General features: G+C 45.8%; 1 protein-coding gene across 1 annotated transcript; it reads right to left on the reverse strand.

The window, feature by feature from the left end:
• Positions 1-2542: 2542 nt before the first annotated feature.
• BNC1 (basonuclin 1) lies at positions 2543-16691 on the reverse strand. Its single transcript, XM_040257110.1, has 5 exons — positions 16662-16691; positions 14726-14825; positions 13463-13698; positions 9217-11081; positions 2543-4778 (listed from the first exon to the last, which is right to left on the reverse strand). The coding sequence occupies exons 1-5, from the start codon at positions 16689-16691 to the stop codon at positions 4097-4099; spliced, it is 2913 nt and encodes a 970-aa protein (XP_040113044.1). The 3' UTR covers positions 2543-4096.
• Between the last annotated feature and the right edge of the window lie 1422 nt (positions 16692-18113).

Consider the following 18113-nt stretch of genomic DNA (forward strand, 5'->3'; position numbering starts at 1 on the left):
GGAAGCTGTTACCTGAACAAGGTCAGTCAGAACTAAAGAGCTATGCTTGTAACCACACTCATGACAGCCCCCAGGGTTTTAGTTTGGTTTGGTCAGGTAATGGCACCACTCCCTCAATTTGAGGAAATGGAAAGAAAATGGTTGGTGGGGAAATGACAACTGAGTGGAGGACAAGTTGAGCTGGAGATGCTGTGGATTATTCTGTGGTAACCAATAGTCAAGAGGGCAGCTCTAGAGGGATCCTGCTGGGGCTGTTGATTAAGCTTACAGAGAGCAAGCAGTCTGAGTCATGGGGATAAATAAAGGAGCCAACTAAGCGAGAGTGAGGGACAGACCAGGGTACAGCAAGGAACCAGATGTGTCCTATAAACATGACCATCTGGGTGTCACTGGGAGCAGCAAGTGTGCAGTGATAGGAGAGCAGCAAAATCCACTATTATGGGACTTTCCTGGCAGTCCAGTGGCTAAGATTCCATGTTCCCAATGCAGAGGGCCTGGGTTCAATCCCTAGTCAGGGAACTAGATCCCTTATGCTGCAACCAAGAGTTTTCAAGCCACAAAGTTTGCATTCTTTGCATGCCTCAAAGAAACCACAGGACACAACAAAGATTGATGATCCCATATGCCACAGCTAAGATCCAGCACAGCCAAAATAAATAAATACTTTAAAAAATCTACTAAGGTTCTTGGCTACACAAGGAGGAAGAAAGCAGAGTCACCAGAAGAGACTGGGGAAGAGGGGACAGAGAGTAATTTTTTCTTTCTTTTAATCATTATGATGAGAGAGATTTGCAAATGTTGCAGGTTAGAGAGACAGAACCCTTAGAAAGATGAATTTGATAATCAATGGGAGACAGGAGTGATGGAGTGACATCCTTGAGGCAGCTGGAGGGATGATGTGGGAGCATCAGTCTTCAAAAAGAAAATGAACACTTGAGTTCAGAGAAAAATACAGGTTTAAATCTACCTTGAACAGGCCCTGGGAGCTTTAGAAAGGGAAGGGCTGGCCAAGGGCTCCAGCCACCGGGATTTATGTCCATTGCGCATTTCCCATGGGCTGCTTGCAGCCAATGATGAAGCACGGCAGGGACCCGATTTTCAGGGAAGCCACCTTGGGAGGTAGGAGACTGCTCAGATGGTTCATGTGGGTTTAAGGACTTGCTAAAGGCCTGGCTGAATCTTCCTCAGGTACAAGGCAGGCTCACATACTTTCACCTAACCTACCCTCCTTCACTTGGGGTCAGACCTGCATTGTTTGCCGGCTCCTCTAGCTTTTTCCAGCTTCCTTCCTGTTTTCTCTCAACTGTCTCTTAATATAATCTGTGTATGTTTATATCTACTGTGTACATTTAGATCTACTGGCATCTGCTTCTTGGAGGACCCAGACTAACATAGCCACCCACAGGCACACAGGTAAAATCAGAAAGCCTGAAGGACTTTCCTGGTGGTCCATTGGTGAAGACTGCATGCTCCCAAAGCAGGAGGCCTCGGTTTGATCCCTGGTTGGGAAACTAGACCCCGCAGCCTGCAGCTAAGAGTCTGAGTGTTCCAACTCAAGAATTTGCATGTAGGGTCTTCCCTGGCAGTCCAGTGGTTAGGACTCTGCCTTCCAGAGCAGGGGTCAGGGTTCAATCCCTAGTCAGAGAGCTAAGATCCAACATGACTTGGGGCCAAAAACAAACAAACAAGAAAACCCACCAAAACATGAAAGAGAAGCAATATTGTAATAAATTCAATAAAGGCTTTGAAAATGGTCCACATTAAAAAAAAATCTTAAAAAAAAGCTTGCATGCTGCAATGAAGATAGAAGATCCTGAGTCCTGCAACTAAGACTCAGCACAGTCAAATAAATAAATAAATATTAAAAAAAATTCCCTCTGATGAGGGGCTTCCCTGGGTGGCTCAGCTGGTAAAGAATCCACCTGCAATGCAGAAGACCTGGGTTCGATCCCTGGGTCAGGAAGATCCCCTGGAGAAAAGAATGGCAATCCACTCCAGTACTCTTGCCTGGGAAATCCCATGGACAGAGGAGCCTGGTGGGCTACAGTCCATGGAGTTGCAAACAGACACGACTTAGTGACTAAATCACCACCAACATATAATGGAAAGGTAGAAAAAAGAGGTGAAGAAGTTGAAAGATAATAAAAACTTTAAAAAACTGAATATTTAAGAAAGAAGAGGCTTAGCTCATTAACTGCATTTCATTTTGAGCATTGGCCATAAGGCTTATCTTTGACAGCACAGTATTTTTAAAAATCCAGGTATTTTCCTTGATATTTGATACCAAGCCCCTCCTCCCAGGGAAGTAACCACTTAATATCTTTGGAACTCACCACTGCTGCAGTTCCTGTGTGGACGTGGTGTGCGTGTGCACGCTAAGCCACTTCAGTCACAGTAGTTACTGATTCCCGGCCACTAGACCTCCCCTGAGTGGTGGGATCTGTCAGATTCAGTGTGTGTGTGATGACCGCATGCACTCATATGACAGGCAGGATGCGTGACAAAACTGCTCTGACAAATGTTTGCCTTTTTAAACAAAAAGTGTGCCATATATTTTTATTAAATCATAGAAAACTCATTTGTATACAAATTCTTCCATTTGGGGGACATTGGAATATGAAACAGCTGTGTAACAAAACATGTCAAAGATACATCTCACTTTAAGCAGAGACAAAGTTTAAGTTGTCATATTTATTTTTTTAAAAAAATGTTGAAATAATCATTAACACATTATTGGCTTTTTTTCACCTTTAGGCCAGAGGAACAGTATCTCTTTTGACTCCCCGACTCTCATTACTCAAACCAATCATGAGTTTAAAAAGTGATTAACTTGAAAGTTTAATACAAAATCAATTTCTTTTTTGCAACCATGGGCTTTTAGGGCAAAAGCTGAATTTCAGGAGATGGTCTCCTCTCACAGGACCTGTTAAGTTTCTTTTCTACAACAGCAAACATGTATAATGGTACAGAATATATTTCAGAATAAGTTAAATATTAAGACATACAGTATGGCAATAATGTCCTGCTTTTCTTTCTACCATGTAAATTCCAAAGTTCATCCTAATCTTACACATCTGTAAAAGGGTGAAGACTGAGGGATCCAGTGATACTGAAAATACACAACAACTGTCAGAACCACATTCTCTAAATGCTTTGGCTGATTATGTACAAATGGTCCTGCCAGCATCACGCCTGCATTCGTTCCACGGGGGCTCTAAATGAACAGATACTGGAGTTCACCAAGCAAAAACAGGCAGTGGTTTTGAATTTTAGGCTGTCACAAGCTCTGCTTCTGAGCAGAGACTCAAAGGTCACACTGTGACATGTCTGCGCTCACCCCAAATACTCACATAACATAAACACAAATTAAATACTATCAAACTAATTTTAAATTAAATTGAAGACCACTATTTTTAAGTGCATGAAGTACTCCCCGCTAGCTTCCTGAACGTGTGTTATGGAGCAAGAACTAACATCCCAGGGAACATCTGTGTTCCTACATATTACAGAGGCCAACCCACTTTCTCTGAGAACTTCCTGGAGTAACACATGAGACCTATAGGGGGAAGAAAGCAATTCTCCAATCTAAATGGAGGGAGAGTCTCGGTCATTTTCCCAAACTCCAGTTTGGATTTCAGACTCACTAAGGCAGGAACTCAAAAATGTGATCTTTGGGACTGGCTCCTGGTGTCACCTGTGGTGACAGTCTGTGTCCTCAGGACACTTCATTGACCCTTAATACTACAACCTCCCTTCCAGCTCCCCTCCGGGTCCTGAGCCCCTGTGGTCAAGACACAAACCTGGCACTGTCCCAGGTGATGTGTAAACAAATCTGGGGAAACCGCATTTCTGCAAGTGTTTGCTGCATCAGTGAAAAACTTCTTGGGCTGAGAAAGATAACAGGAAACGCTACCCCTATGACAGCTTCTCACAAGGCCTCTCTTCTGTTCATCCTGCTCTTGAAGACTATGAAGTCAACCCACACACTCTCTGCTTTGCTTGCCCCAAATGGTATTAAACACAGTGAGAAACTTTGGACTACCTTATTCCTGAATTCCGACCAGTGCTTATTCAAGCCAAGTCGTCTACCGTCTTGTTACCGCAGGTGACTAGGAGAGGAGGTGAGGCTTCTGTGCAGGTTGGGGTTCTGGCTGTGTCTGTTCCGGCTGCGGACAGATGAGAACATGGTGTTGCAGCCGGGGACCTTGCATTTGTGCAGCTGGCGGAGGTGCACGGTCTTGTAGTGGGCCCGGAAGGTCCCCTTATTGCTGTATGTCTTCTGACAGAGGTGACACGTCAGGGGCAGCCCGGAAGGCAAGCTGGCGAGGCCCTGGTCAGCCTTCCCCATCAGGACGCAGAGTGGGTAGTCCTCCCCGGGCCCCAGGCCTGGCCCGTCGCAGCTCCCGTCACAGTCCTCCGTGAGCACAGCGCCCTCCTCGCTGGCCCCGTCTGAGTCCCAGGAGGAGTGGCTGCTGCTCTCTGACTTTACGCTTGAGGTAGTGCTCAGATCCAAGATGGTACCCTCGCTGGGCAGACCAGAGGCGTAGCTCTGTAGGCTGGCACTGTGGACCTGGGCTAGTGGGTACACCAGACTGCCCATCCGGCTCATCCCCTTGAAGATGACAGACGTCTGGGAGGCTTGCGGTGTGAAGGCTGCCTCCTGGTATGTCTCCTGGGCTGTATCTTTCAGGAGGTAAGCTGCCCGGAAGGGGTCTTCGCTGCTCTCCAGCGCTTCTTGGGGCAATACTTTCTGGTGGAGGTTTAGGTTTGAACTGTGTCTACAAGAGTGAAAAGGTGGTTAGCAATGGGTAGGGCTGTCATCTTTCTTGTTTTAAAGACAGTCTTCGTTCTGAGTAGAGACACTAGGTAGATACCGGGAAAGCTTGTGGCATGAGGGAAGTGATGCTAAGGGGCTCAGGATGCAGTGCCTGTGTGGTAGACACTGCCCACTGCCGTCCATCGCTTGTCCCAAGTCAGCATCTGACCAGGGGAGTTGACAGAATGTGTAGTTCTCTTCAGCTTGCACAGTTTGACTGACATGTAAGTTCCTGTACCTTATCTTTGGAGAACGGCTAGACTGCTTCAGTTAGGCCCACTCAACTGGTACACTGGAACCAGGAGATCCCAGAAGAAAGCTGGTCACAAACAGTAAAGAACTAAGCAGAGGACTTTATTTCAATGAAACCAGGAGACACGCTCTTCTAGAGCTGTACTGTTCCAAATAACGGCTACTCATAAGCAGCTACTGAGCGCCTGAAAGGTGACTAATGTCATATACTGAAATGATAATATTTTGAATAGACTGAATGATAGGAAATACATTACTAAATTTACTTGTTTCTTTTCACTTTTTTACTGTGGCTGCCATAAAACATTAATGTTTCCTATGTGGCTTGCATCGTGGACTAGAGCATCTGAATGAAACATCACCACATGGAAGTTTTTCAGGTGAGAGGCTAGAAGTGGTATATATGTGTGTGAGTGTGTGTGTGTGTGAAATTTAGTTCATATTTGCAACATTTCACTATATACCAGACAGGAATTTTGCAAGTGCAGCACTGTGAGCACACTGCCAATCACCCACCCAATGGTTAGTCCTGAAGGGCAGATAATAAGTATCCATTATGACACATGCCTTTTACTCATAATGTATCATTTGGATGTAACTTGTCAATCAATGCTGGCCTTGCTCAGAGATCCCCTAACTTCTAACAAGCAAAAATACCCCTTACTATAAGGGCATAGTCTCAAAGGTGACTGGAGAATTATTCTGAGCAGGGAACATACCTCTTCCAATACAGATCAGGATGCGTGCCAGGGTCAAACTGGGAAAAATATCCTCACTAAAATAACAAGAAATCAGATTTTCTCTTCTAAATCTCCAAAGATGTCTTCAATGGGGGGCTGTGGGGGGGATGTTACTCAAAGTACATGAAATTTGTTACTCAACTTCTTTTTAATCCTTGTACACTTTCTTTTTGGGGGACATAATCAGAATTATATTCCCAGATCACCCACTTTGCAAGCAGCCCTTCTCCACTGCAACTCTGCCCTGTGATTATGTCAGCGTCCTGGGTTGAAGGGGCAGGTATGTCTCGGCAAAAAACCAGACACTAGATTGACAATTAGATTCCAGGATATACAAGTGGTCAAAAAAAGGTCAGACAAACACATTTACTGGAACCCCGTACAGATGTAACAGAGGGATGTAACAGAGGGATATGATGTAACAGAGGGAACCTCTGGGTCCTGTGCTCAACTCCTAAGGATTCTATGAACACCAAAAGCTAACATGTGGGCAGCCCTCTCTCCTTCTTAACCATCCTGAGGGTTAGATGTACTTTCCAAGGTGCCATGTCCCCTAAGGCCAGTGACAACCACATCTGCAAAACGCCGGGACCATGTGCTGGGCTTTCTGCTTCCAGGACTTTGCTAGCGCTGTGCCTCCTGCCCAGGTCTGCATTTCTGCACTTCAACCTCAACCTCACACTCCAACTCTCCCCTCCCCTGCGCCTGACTATGTAGATTAGCTGATACCAGCGGGTTTCAAAGTGTGATCTGGGTACCCTGAGTGGTGCCTGAGATCTTTCCAGGATGTCCCTCAAGTCAGACTCGTCTCATGACAATACTAAGACATGATTTCCCCTTTCAGCCTCACTCTCTCACTGGTGTGCATGTGTGTGTGCTAAGTCATTTCAGCTGGGTCTGACTCTTTGCAACCCCATGGACTGTAGTCCACCAGGCTCCTTTGTCCATAGGATTCTCCAGGCAAGAATACTGGAGTGGGCTGCCGTGCTGCTACTCCAGGGGATCGTCCCACGACTCTTAAGTCTCCTGAACTAGTAGGCGGGTTCTTTACCACTAGCGCCGCCTGGAATGGTATTCCAGAGGCCACATGACATGTGATATTTCAATAGACTGAATGCAGAAGCTGACATGAGAATCCAGTTGTCTTCAACTAAAGATACTAGCAAAGAGTAAAACAAAGCCGCTTCTCACTCAAGCTCTTGATCTGGAAAATGTAATTTTTCATAAAACTGTACTAAACTAATTTATTAAGTGATGTGATGTACATATTAATTTTTTTAGTTTTAATTTCTGACAGTAAATATTGATAGATATATACCCAAACAGACATAAGTTCTTGAGGTTGTAAGAATTCGTAAAGGGGTTGTGACATCAAAACTTTTGCAAGTGGTTGGTTTAGACATAATGCCACGTAAAAATGACTCCTGGGAACCATCCCTAACTTCTCAAAGAATTCGGTGAGATGCCCTCCCATGTGCCCATTACAGTCTGTACCCCCCCAATCACAGCAGCCACCACGGTCAGTTGTAATCGCCCATGTACTACTGCCTCCCCACTGGCCTTTGTGGGCAGGGACTGTGTCCAGAGCACCTCACACAGAAGGTGATTAAACACTCGCAGTCCAAGTACCCACAGTGCTGTGGCAGTCCCCTTGATGGGTCCTAGGAAGTGCTGTGGGCAGCAGCCGTGGCTTGAAGACAGGAAGGCAGCTTCCCTCACAGCAATGCAATTCTCATCTCTGACTCAGAAAAATGGTGGTGGACCTGGGACTGCCAGCCAAGTCCTGTTCAAGATGGTATCGTTTTAATCACAGATCCCAGGGAAAATGCAGTGCCAGTTCTAGACTACTAGAATTAGTGGTTTACATTTAGCATGCGAGATGCTTTCCTGTGGTGTGGGGAGGAGGCTCACATCTCAGACAGATCCAAAATCAGGAAAATATTAAATATGTGAAAAATAAATATGAATAGTATCTTAAATACAATATGCCTTCTAACCTAGCAGGTGATGTAGGTCAGAACAGTATCATAAATAACAAGGATAATCTGACTGACAGAACTATCCCTTCTTTATAACAACAGCTTCTTCATGAACAAATTCTTCTCTCGGAGGCTGGAGGAGGAGGACCAGCTCACTAATTAGGCGTCCTGGAGGTTGGGTGCAACATCTAGCAACAGAAACAGGAATTTTAACAAATATCACCCCTGCCCTATCCTCTCTGCTGGAGACAATGAGTGTGTTCTTAGGAACCCTGTCCAGGAATGTGTGTGGGAGTCTATACCTTTTCGCCCTGTTAATAAATTAGGGGCTACAATTTGGACTAAGGCAATGGGGATGTTGAGCTGCTTGAAATAAAGCTTGTTTGGACAAATGTAACATTTTAATGTTCTGCGAACCATTTAGCATCTCTAACGCGGCAGCTGAGGGCTGGTTTCATCAGAGGGCTGGTTCTCTCCCTAAAGCCTCCTGGTATCATCTTTCGGTAAGCCTCCTCTTCCCTTTACAGGCTGGGGAGGTAGGCGATGTGAAGCATGTTTCTGCAACCCAAGTTCATCAAGAAAAATAAGACAGGAATGCCAGTGCTGTGTGACCACAGTGATGAGGGGTACTCTAACCCCCAGCAGTTGGCGAGCAGTCTGAGTGAAAACCCAGCACCGACAGACCTCTAATCTTTCAACTACATGTCACAGACATGGAAGTAACTTGTTAATTGCCTTTACTCTTTGATAGCTCAATATTTCAGACATCTTCAATCAGGCAGTTATTCTTCTTTTCAAATAGAGCAATTAAGTAGAAATCAGAGAAAATGCTTCATTCTGTGGACTTCAGTTTGAAATGAAAGTCAGACAAGTTTTGGGAAGCTACGATCCTAACGTGAAAAGCTCCCTGCCTCCCTTGCTCCTCTAATGCGTGACCTAGTTCATGGTTCCTGATATCCCAAACCACTGGGACCAGATGTGTTTCTGAATCCAGAATTCCTCAGGCTTTAGAAAGGCACAGTGATGCATACACTGTGATATCACGGTAATGTCCCCATAAGAAAGCCATTAACATTTCTGTACTGAATATGTACAAAGCCCCACACAAAGGGAGACTCTAAAAGATCAGACAGCCTCATGTCATTTCATGTCAGGTCTTGTGACTAAATGAGTTTAAACACTGGAGCTGAAAACGCAGGGACCTGGATCTATAGGACACTCTTCCTCAGATCATGGCCCCTGGAATAGCTCAGTGTCCCCTGGGAACTTAGCAATGCAAACCCTCATATCCAGTCCCGGACCTGCTGTGACAGAAAGAGCAGGGGTGAGGCTCTGAAGTCTGCTTTAATGACCCTCCTGGTGATTCAGGTGCATATTAAAGGTTAAGACCCATTGCCCTGGAAGCAAAGATCGCCGCCAGGTGTCTTACCTGTCCCTGCTCCTGCGGGAGGGGAAGGTGGCCTTGCAGCCCTCCACTGTGCACGTGTGCATTTCCCGGGAGTGCATGTTTTTCTGATGCATCTTCACGCCGCAAGCGTTTTTAAAGGTCTTCTTGCAGATGTCACATTGGAAGCGATTCTCCTCCTTTGACCTCACTGATGCCGGCTGACCCAAGTGCTCTGGCTCTTTGGAATCTTCGAAACAAGGAAAAGCCATTCCTTGGGTGGACAAGGCACCAAAGAGCCCCCCGGCCAGCAGGTGCTGCTGCAGTTTGATATAGTCAGGAAAAGGCACGCAGGGTTCCAGCCTGGGTGTGAGGTGAGGTTCACGGCCATCCTCCTCTGCGTCCCGTGGCACAGTGTTCAACACTGACTTCTGCCCAATCTCCCTCTCCGAGTTGTGGGTAGCCTGCTCAGGAGTCTGGCGGATGGCTCCACTGGACTCAATTCCTGGCCCGAGACAGCAGGGCCTCTCTTCCTCAAGGCGAGGCCTCTCGGAGCTCCCTGCTGGTGTGTGCAGCTCCTCTGGGGCTCCGTCTGACCGGGGGCTGCAGGTCTCCGGCTCGTCTTCACTGACCACCTGCAGGGGCACGTCTTCGTCAGAGCTCAGAGGCTGCCCCTTCTCGTCTACTGTCTCCACGGTCTCCTTCTCTATTTTGATGGGCATACTGGACTTGCGGGATTTCTTCTTGGGCAGGGTGTCAAACGGCGCTTCGTTGGAAGCCAGCTGTTCTGGGATGGACGAGGACAGCAGAGGGAGGGAGGGCAGCATCCCAGGGGTGTTGGCCAGCTCGGCCGGAGTGGCTGGGCTGCGGTAGAAAGGCAGGACTGGCTGGACAGTCTTCAGGTTGGGGAAGAGCACCCCGTTGTGGCTGAGGCTCGGGAAGGTGGGCTGGCTCCGGGAGTCTTCCACTGGCCCCGCGTAGCCGGGGAGAGGCCGGCAGTCTGGAGGCGTCACCCCGCGGCCGGGGCGCCTGGCGCTCTCCGGGGCAGCCAGTGTCAGGCCGCTCCTCAGGTCTCTGTCCCTGTTGTTTCTGTTCATGGGCATGTGCAGCCGGGGATTGGGGTTGGCGCTGTGGCGGTTGCGGCTCCTCAGGGAGCTGAACACCATGTTGCAGCCTTCGATGGTGCACTTGTGCTTGATCTTCAGATGGACGGCGTTGTAGTGGATCTTCAGCGTGCCCTTGTCGTAGAAGGTCTTCTCACACGCGGTGCAGAACACCCGGCCTTTCTTTGTGCCCAGGCTGTTCCTCTCGGGCTTCACTTTGGCCTCTGGGGACAGCTGTGTCCTTTCAAGCTTTGTGATGATGCTGTATGAGCTGGAGTCGCTGAAGTGGGTGCTGTCTTCCTTTTTGGTGACAGCATCGGGACAGCTGAGACACGGATCTTTTTCAACCTGAAATGGGGTAGAACTGGAAGTGAGGAAGCTGCTGTCAGGGAAGGCTCCATGGACTTCCTGTTTGGGGTCCTGGCTTTGGTCTTGACTCTGCTCCAGCACATAGGGATCGGGCAGTGACCCTATCAGTGCTGGGGGCAAGGGGTTGAAGAACTGGAAAGGCAGCATGAAGGTCATGTTGTTTATGAGGTTCTCGAAGGGGTGCACGCTGCTGGGGTTTCCTTTGTCCACGGGAGTGGGGAGGCTGGCACTCCGATGGCTGCAGCTCTCGATGAAAGCCCTGATGTCGACGTTGGCTGTGGAAGGTGGGATGACAACAGACTGCTCTTCTTTCTCCTGAATTGCCATGAGCTCAACTATGGACTTGGTCTCTCCAAAACGAAGGAACTGCTGTAAGGTGGCCACCTCCTCCTCACTGGTCATGATGCTCCAGTGATCCAGCACTTTTCCCGATGCATCCTAAACCCAAACCAGAATTTAAAAGGACAATTAATTTACTGTTCCTTACCCTTCCCAGGTGGCTCAGCAGTAAAGAATCTTCCTGCAATGCAGGAGATGTGGGTTTGATCCCTGGGTCAGGAAGATCCCCTGGCATAGGAAATGGCAATCTACTCCAGTATTCTTGCCTGGAAAATCCCATGGACAGAGGAGCCAGGTGGGCTACAGCCATGGGGTTGCAAAACATTCAGATATGACCGAACGACTAAACAGCAACCACCACAACCCTTTTCTCTAGGAAAGGAGTCATGCCATGTGGTTAGGGCCTCCCCTAGCATCATGGGACACTTTTGTATATATTAGAAAAAGACACCCCTGGGAGTGCGGGGCTCGATGAGTTCAGTCCTCACTCACCCCACTCTCCTAGGAAAGAAACTCTCTGGGGAAAAATAAACTGCACAAATGTGAGTGGTGGTCCAGAAGATAGAAATAAAATTATATCACCCAAGCCTAAGGGAAGTTTGGTGATTATTTTCCAGCCTATTTCAAACCAATTGGTAGCCTTGAATTAGGCATACAATTTTCTCCCACTAAAATTAAAATATGTATCATTTGAACAACAGTAATTTCTTTATCTAAAGAGTATAGATGGGAAATCAGGCCTAGATATAGCTCAAGTATTTATTTGCTGCAGGTTGAATGATCTTTCCCAAGCAACTAACATCAAAATACAAATGAACCTGTATTGATCTATTGCCTGTGTTCACAAAGCAGAGCGGTAATTACACTGGAGTGTTGGAGATTTTTCAAACTCTAGCAAGACCTAACTTTTCCCAAAACTACAATAAATATTTTATCACAGAACATGTATTTGATGGCCTACTGAGATTTTTCACAGTGCATGTAAGAGTTTTGAAGATGATGAAGAATGTAACATCATAAATTTTTCATGCGCTGGAGGTTCAAGGTAATTGATTCCATATTTTTAATCCTAACACTAGAAAGCAAGATTATTAGGATCATTAAATATTGATCTATGTCATAATGTAAGAGCATAATGCTGCTCTACATAAAAGGTGGTTTCTGGCCTGCTAGGGGTCCTGCACTAGAGGTGAGCCAACAGGGTTCCAGAGGAAGCCTGCAGGTGTTGTCAGAGTCAGAGAGAAGTGGGTTCACATTTCCAGTCTGCTGCATGCAAACTGAGGGACTTCAGCAAGATCCAGAAGCACTCAGCCTCTGTTTTCCCACCTGGAAAATGGGGATAATCGACCTACCTTGTGAGATGACTAGAAGAGGGACTAAGTCAGTAAATGGTGGTTTTTTGTGCTTGTTTCAAGTTTATGGCCTAGCTGAGTTGGACTGAATGTATTTGAGTCTTGGAAAAACGTTCATCTGCCCATCTGATTGAAATTTTTACCAAAGTCAGCTGACATTTTCTAGCATAGTGACAGGGAAGAAAATGCTGTAGCTGTTTCCTATGTCAGAAAAATCCAGGAAACATGTTCTTTGCCTGTGAAAACACTTCGACAGCCTCTCTGGATAGGAAGCATAAGGTCGACCCCTGGAACACAAAAGAGAGGTGAAACTACTCTGCAAAGAAGAGAGATGAGAGAAGGGATGAAAGGCATAGGATGATGGAGTGATGCAGAGAAGAGGCAAGAAGGCTGGAAGAGAACTGGTAGGAAAGACAATGAGTGAGAGCACGCGCACAGAACTACCACAAGTCACTGGGGCCTGGGAAGGATGATCAGCAATTGGGTTGATGGCAGAGGGCTTTAAAGGACAGGGAGGCATGGGATGAAACTGAAACTATCTGCTGTGCCTTTCTGCAATGTTAAGTTCCTCAACCCCCACCCTCAGTAAAACTGGAAACCAATGATGTCGTGTGTCAGTAAATGCTCTGAGGATGATAAAAGAAATGGAGCAGTGCCAAGGATGGGGCCAACGGCTGACTGTGCGAGTGAGTGCGCAATGTTGACTGTGCAAGCTGGCGAGTGAAACCCAAATCAGAGAACATGTAATGGTCCAACTCCCTGAAGTCTAACAGATACTAGTGCCTGTGAGCTCAGTCATGTCTGACTCTTTGCGACACCACGGACTATAGCCCACCAGGCTGCTCTGTCCATGGGATTTCCCAGGCAAGTGTACTGGAGTGGGTTGCCATGCCCTCCTCCAGGGGATCTTCCCAACCCAGGGATCGAACTCACATCTCCTGCACTGGCAGGCAAGTTCTTTACCACTGTGCCACAAGGAAAGCAATGGATTTTGCCCAGAATGTGAGATAGGGCTGGGGCCAAGACGAATGACGATGAAAGGGAGGGATGACTACTGGCAGCTGGAGCACTGGTGGCACTGGGTTACACCTGTTCTGCTCTCGGGGAGTGGCACCCACATCCCCGTACCTGCAGCACGTATCCTCGGATGTAATCCTGGAGGGTCCAGTCCAAGGCGTGCAGGATCTGGAGGACTTCGTCTTGCTTCAGCACACTGAAGAGCCGGTCCAGAAGGATCTTCAGGCGGACAGGGATGGCCTGGGTCCCATAGAGCATGAGGCTGCTGATGTCGAACACCACGTTGGACTGGACGATCTCCACCTGGCTTGTGGGGTACATGGCGGGGATCCTCAGCTTACTCAGAGCTGAAAAAGGAAATTGAAAAAATGTTGTTTTTCAAGATTCTACCTTTAAGAGAAAAACACCGCTTGGGAAGTAGGCTAAGGGCTAAATCTGTTATTTGTGCCAATGCAAAAGCCACAAATATGCAAACAATTAATAATCTTAATGGCTATTTGGCTCCACGTTATTCAGAGGAACCTCTAAGATAAAATGGAGCGCCCTGAGAGGCATGCCTAAGGAGTACAACAGCCACAGGTAAGGACCACACCTGGGAAACTGGTAAAAATGAGGGCAGCAGGTGTGTAATCAAGAGGATGGAAAACCTGGAAGCACAGGGCCTGGGGGAGAAGCTAGACTTGGGTTCTCCCCCAACACCTCAGACTGGGGTGGAGCCCCAGTCTGGCACCCTCCAGACGTCAGGCTCGGCAATTGAGCCCATGAGTCCAACGCAACAGTCACCAGTCAAACACAGCTGTTCAAATTTAGATTTACATTAATTAACATTAAATAAAACTAAAAATTCAGCTCGCCCATTATGCTAGTCACACTTAAAGGGCTCGTAGCCACATGTTGCTGGTGTAGTGCTGGGTTGTCAGCACTACAGGAATAAAAACACAGGAAGTTCCTGTTAAACTTGAATATAGATTTCAGATAAACAACAAATAACTGGGATACACTTAAACCAAAAATATTAATTGGGATATACTTAGGCTAAAAAAATTATAGTTTAACTGAAATTCAAATTCAACTGAGCATTCTGATTTTTCATCTAGCAACCCTGGGCTAGAGGCTACTTACTGTATATGCACAGAATATTTCTTTCATTGCAGAACAGCCCTGAAGCACCACTTTCTACATCTTCAGAAGGCAGTGGATAAACACTTTTCAGAGTTAAGATCCAAAGAGATAACACATATAAAGCTCTTAGCGTGTTTCCTGGCACACAGCAGTAACTTCAGATGTTAGCTGTCATTCATGGATATTAAACCTGTTCCTGAGTAACTGCGTTAGTTAGAGGAAACACTACAGGCCAAGGGGGGAAATGGTTACCGTGAGCCACCCATCCATGTCTGCACTGCTCACACTGACGGTGGTTGATCTTCCCTGGTTTGAAGCTTTGGCAGCTGCAGTTCAGAGTACAGCCGATAGCCTACAGGAAAGAACATGGGGACACCCAGGATGTTAGCGATGTGTGGAACACACACAGCATCTACAGGACAGAACGCGTTCCTCCACTGAGCAGCGCTGGCTAAATGACCTGTGCCCACTCCATGCCAGGCCTGGACATGTATACTGTCCCCTGGAAAGAGGAGCAGCTCCCTGGAGACAGCAAACACACTACACAGATATTCCACATGCAAGGATGGGTTACAATCCTAGAACTCTTTATAAGAAAGGATTACTGGCAGGAAGGAGATAGCCTGCTTATTATGGAAAGGGCATGGAAAGGTGAAGAAGAGTCACATTCTCACTAAATCTATAAGTTGACCAGAACACCAACCCAGAAAGGGATACTGGGGCTGCCTTGAAACAAGCAAATAGGAGAATGATCCGAACTGAGAGTGATGCACATGTGTACTTCGTTACTCCCTCCCCCAAACAGGGTAGATGCTGAATATCATGACAGATCTGGGGACATGCAATGGCTGACCACACCAAGGATCATTCCCTGACTCCGCTGACTGGACTGTGTTACTGACAGCCAGATGCAGGCTGGACAAGCCCTGCATCAATGCCCAGGTGCAGGTTAAGGTGGTGGGTGTGGCGTGGGGGTGTGGAGTGTGCAAACATACGACTGAAATGGAAGATACAGATGTACGTGTCAACAAAGTTCTAGGATTAAGAACAGAGGTTCACATATATTTTTAAGATGGATTTTTCAAAAGGGGATAAGAGGCTTGAGGAATGTAATCTATTATTAAAGAGAAAAAGCTCTCACTGGAGCTCTGTCAGTGAGATTTCTGGGAGGAGGTGCTGGATGGAATCGTATGATTCAAGAGAGCTTGGACGGTTGGGGAGTGCCTGGGTGTTTGCAGGCATGAGAAAGCCCTACAACTGGGGCTTTAACCTCCATATGACCATTAAGGGACTGTGTGGCCTTGTGTGCAGACAGGGAAGAAGAGAATCTGGCCAAGGACACATTAAGGAGCATATTAACTAGTCTTCACTTAAAAATCAGTTGTTGGTAGGAGTGTAAAATGGTGCAGCCACTTTGGAAAATAGTCTGACCGATCCTCAAAAACACAGTTACCTTACAACCAACTGATTCCATTCCTAGATTTAAGACCAAGAGAACTGAAAACCTATGTCTACACAAAACTTGTACCTGAACTTTAAAATCAGCATTATTTACTAGCCTCAAAGTGGAAACAACCACCATATATATTGATTGATGAACAGATATTCAAAATGTGGTATGTCCATACAATGGGATACCACTAGGCAATAGGAAAGAATGAAGTACTGATACCTGCTAGAACATGTGTGAACTCTGAAAACATTTATGATAATGAAAGAAACCAAGTACGAAAGGTCACAGGCTGAATGATTCACAACTTATGTGAAATGTCAAGAACAGGCTAAATCCATAGAGACCCGAAGCAGACCAGTGGTTACTGGGGTTGTGGGGAGCAGGTAGGATGAGGAGTGACTGCTAATGGGAAAGGGGTGTTTTTTTTATTGTTTTCATTGTTTTTAAAGACAGCTTTAAGTTGAGACTATATTACTAGTTCACATATCATACAACACCCATTTAAAGTAAACAAATGATTTTTAGAATATTCAGAGTTGAACAACCATCATCACAATACAATTTTAGAACATTTCCATCATCCCCAAAAGAAACCCTGTGAACAAGTTTATGATAGACATATGCTTTCATTTCTTTGGGATATATTCCTAGGAGGGGAACTGAGTGATCATATAGTAACTCTATGTTTAACTTTCTGAGAAACCCCCACACTGTTTTTAAAGGTTTATTTCTCACCAAGGTATGAGGGTTCTGATTTCCCCACATCCTCGCCAACACTAGTTATGGTTTGTTTTTCTATTGTAGTTATCCTACTGGGAATGAGGTGGTATCTCGTGTTTTGATCTACATTTCTCTGATGGCTAACGGTGTTTAGCATCTTTTCAAGTGCTCAGTGGCCATCTGTGTGTCTATTCAGATCTTTTGCCCATTTTTAAATTGGGTTGTATTTTCAGTATTGTGTCATAAGAGTTCTTTATATATGCTAGGTACAAGTTCCTTACCCGATATATGAGTGGCAAATACTTTCTCCAAGCCTTGGATTATCCTTTTACTTTCTGCATGATATCCTTTGAAACACAGATGTTTCCAATTTTGACCAGTTTCTTTTTGAGGTAATGGAATGTTCTAAAGTTCTTAGATAGCAGTGATGTTGCACAACTCAATGAATACAGAGAAACCACTCAGTTGACTTTTATGGTATGTGAATTATATTTTGATAAAAATATAATTTTTAAAAATCAGCCCACCACACTATTAGAATGGCTGAAATCCAGAACACTGACGGCATCAAGAGACTGTGAGGATGTGGAGCAACAGAAATCTCATACATTGCTGATGACAACACAAAACACAAAGCAACTCTGAAACTCAGTTTGGTGGTTTCTTACAAAACTAAACACACTCTTACCACACAATCCAGTAAACTGCATTCCTTGGAATTTAAAAGGCATTGAAAGCTTATCACACAAAAACTGCACATGGATATTTACAGCAGCTTTATTCATAATTTCTGAGATTTAGAAGCAACCAAGATGTCCTTTAGCAGGCAAACAGATAAATAAACTGTGGTATGCCCAAACAACAGAATATTATTCAGCATTAAAAGACATGAACTATTAAGCCATGAAAAGACATGGATGAAAAGTAAATGTACATTACTAATTGAAAGAAGCCAATCTGAAAAGACTACATACTGCACAATTCCAACTATATAACATTCTGGAAAAGGCAGAACTATGGAGACAGAAAAAGTTGGCTTAAAGCTCAGCATTCAGAAAACTTAAGATCACGCATTCGGTCCCATCACTTCATGGCAAATAGATGGGCAAACAGTGGAAACAGTGGCTGACTTTATTTTTTGGGGCTTCAAAACCACTGCAGACGGTGACGGTAGCCATGAAGTTAAAAGACGCTTACTCCTTGGAAGGAAAGTTATGACCAACCTGGACAGCGTATTAAAAAGCATAGACATTATTTTGCCAACAAAGGTCTGTCTAGTCAAGGCTATGGTTTTTCTAGTGGTCATGTATGGATGTGAGAGTTTGACTATAAAGAAAGCTGAGTGCAGATTGATGCTTTTGAACTGTGGTGTTGGAGAAGACTCTTGAGAGTCCCTTGGACTGCAAGGAGATCCAACCAGTCCATCCTAAAGGAGAGCAGTCCTGGGTGTTCATTGGAAGGACTGAT

Source organism: Oryx dammah, unplaced genomic scaffold, assembly GCF_014754425.2.
Source record: "Oryx dammah isolate SB20612 unplaced genomic scaffold, SCBI_Odam_1.1 HiC_scaffold_16, whole genome shotgun sequence".
NCBI lineage: Eukaryota > Metazoa > Chordata > Mammalia > Artiodactyla > Bovidae > Oryx > Oryx dammah.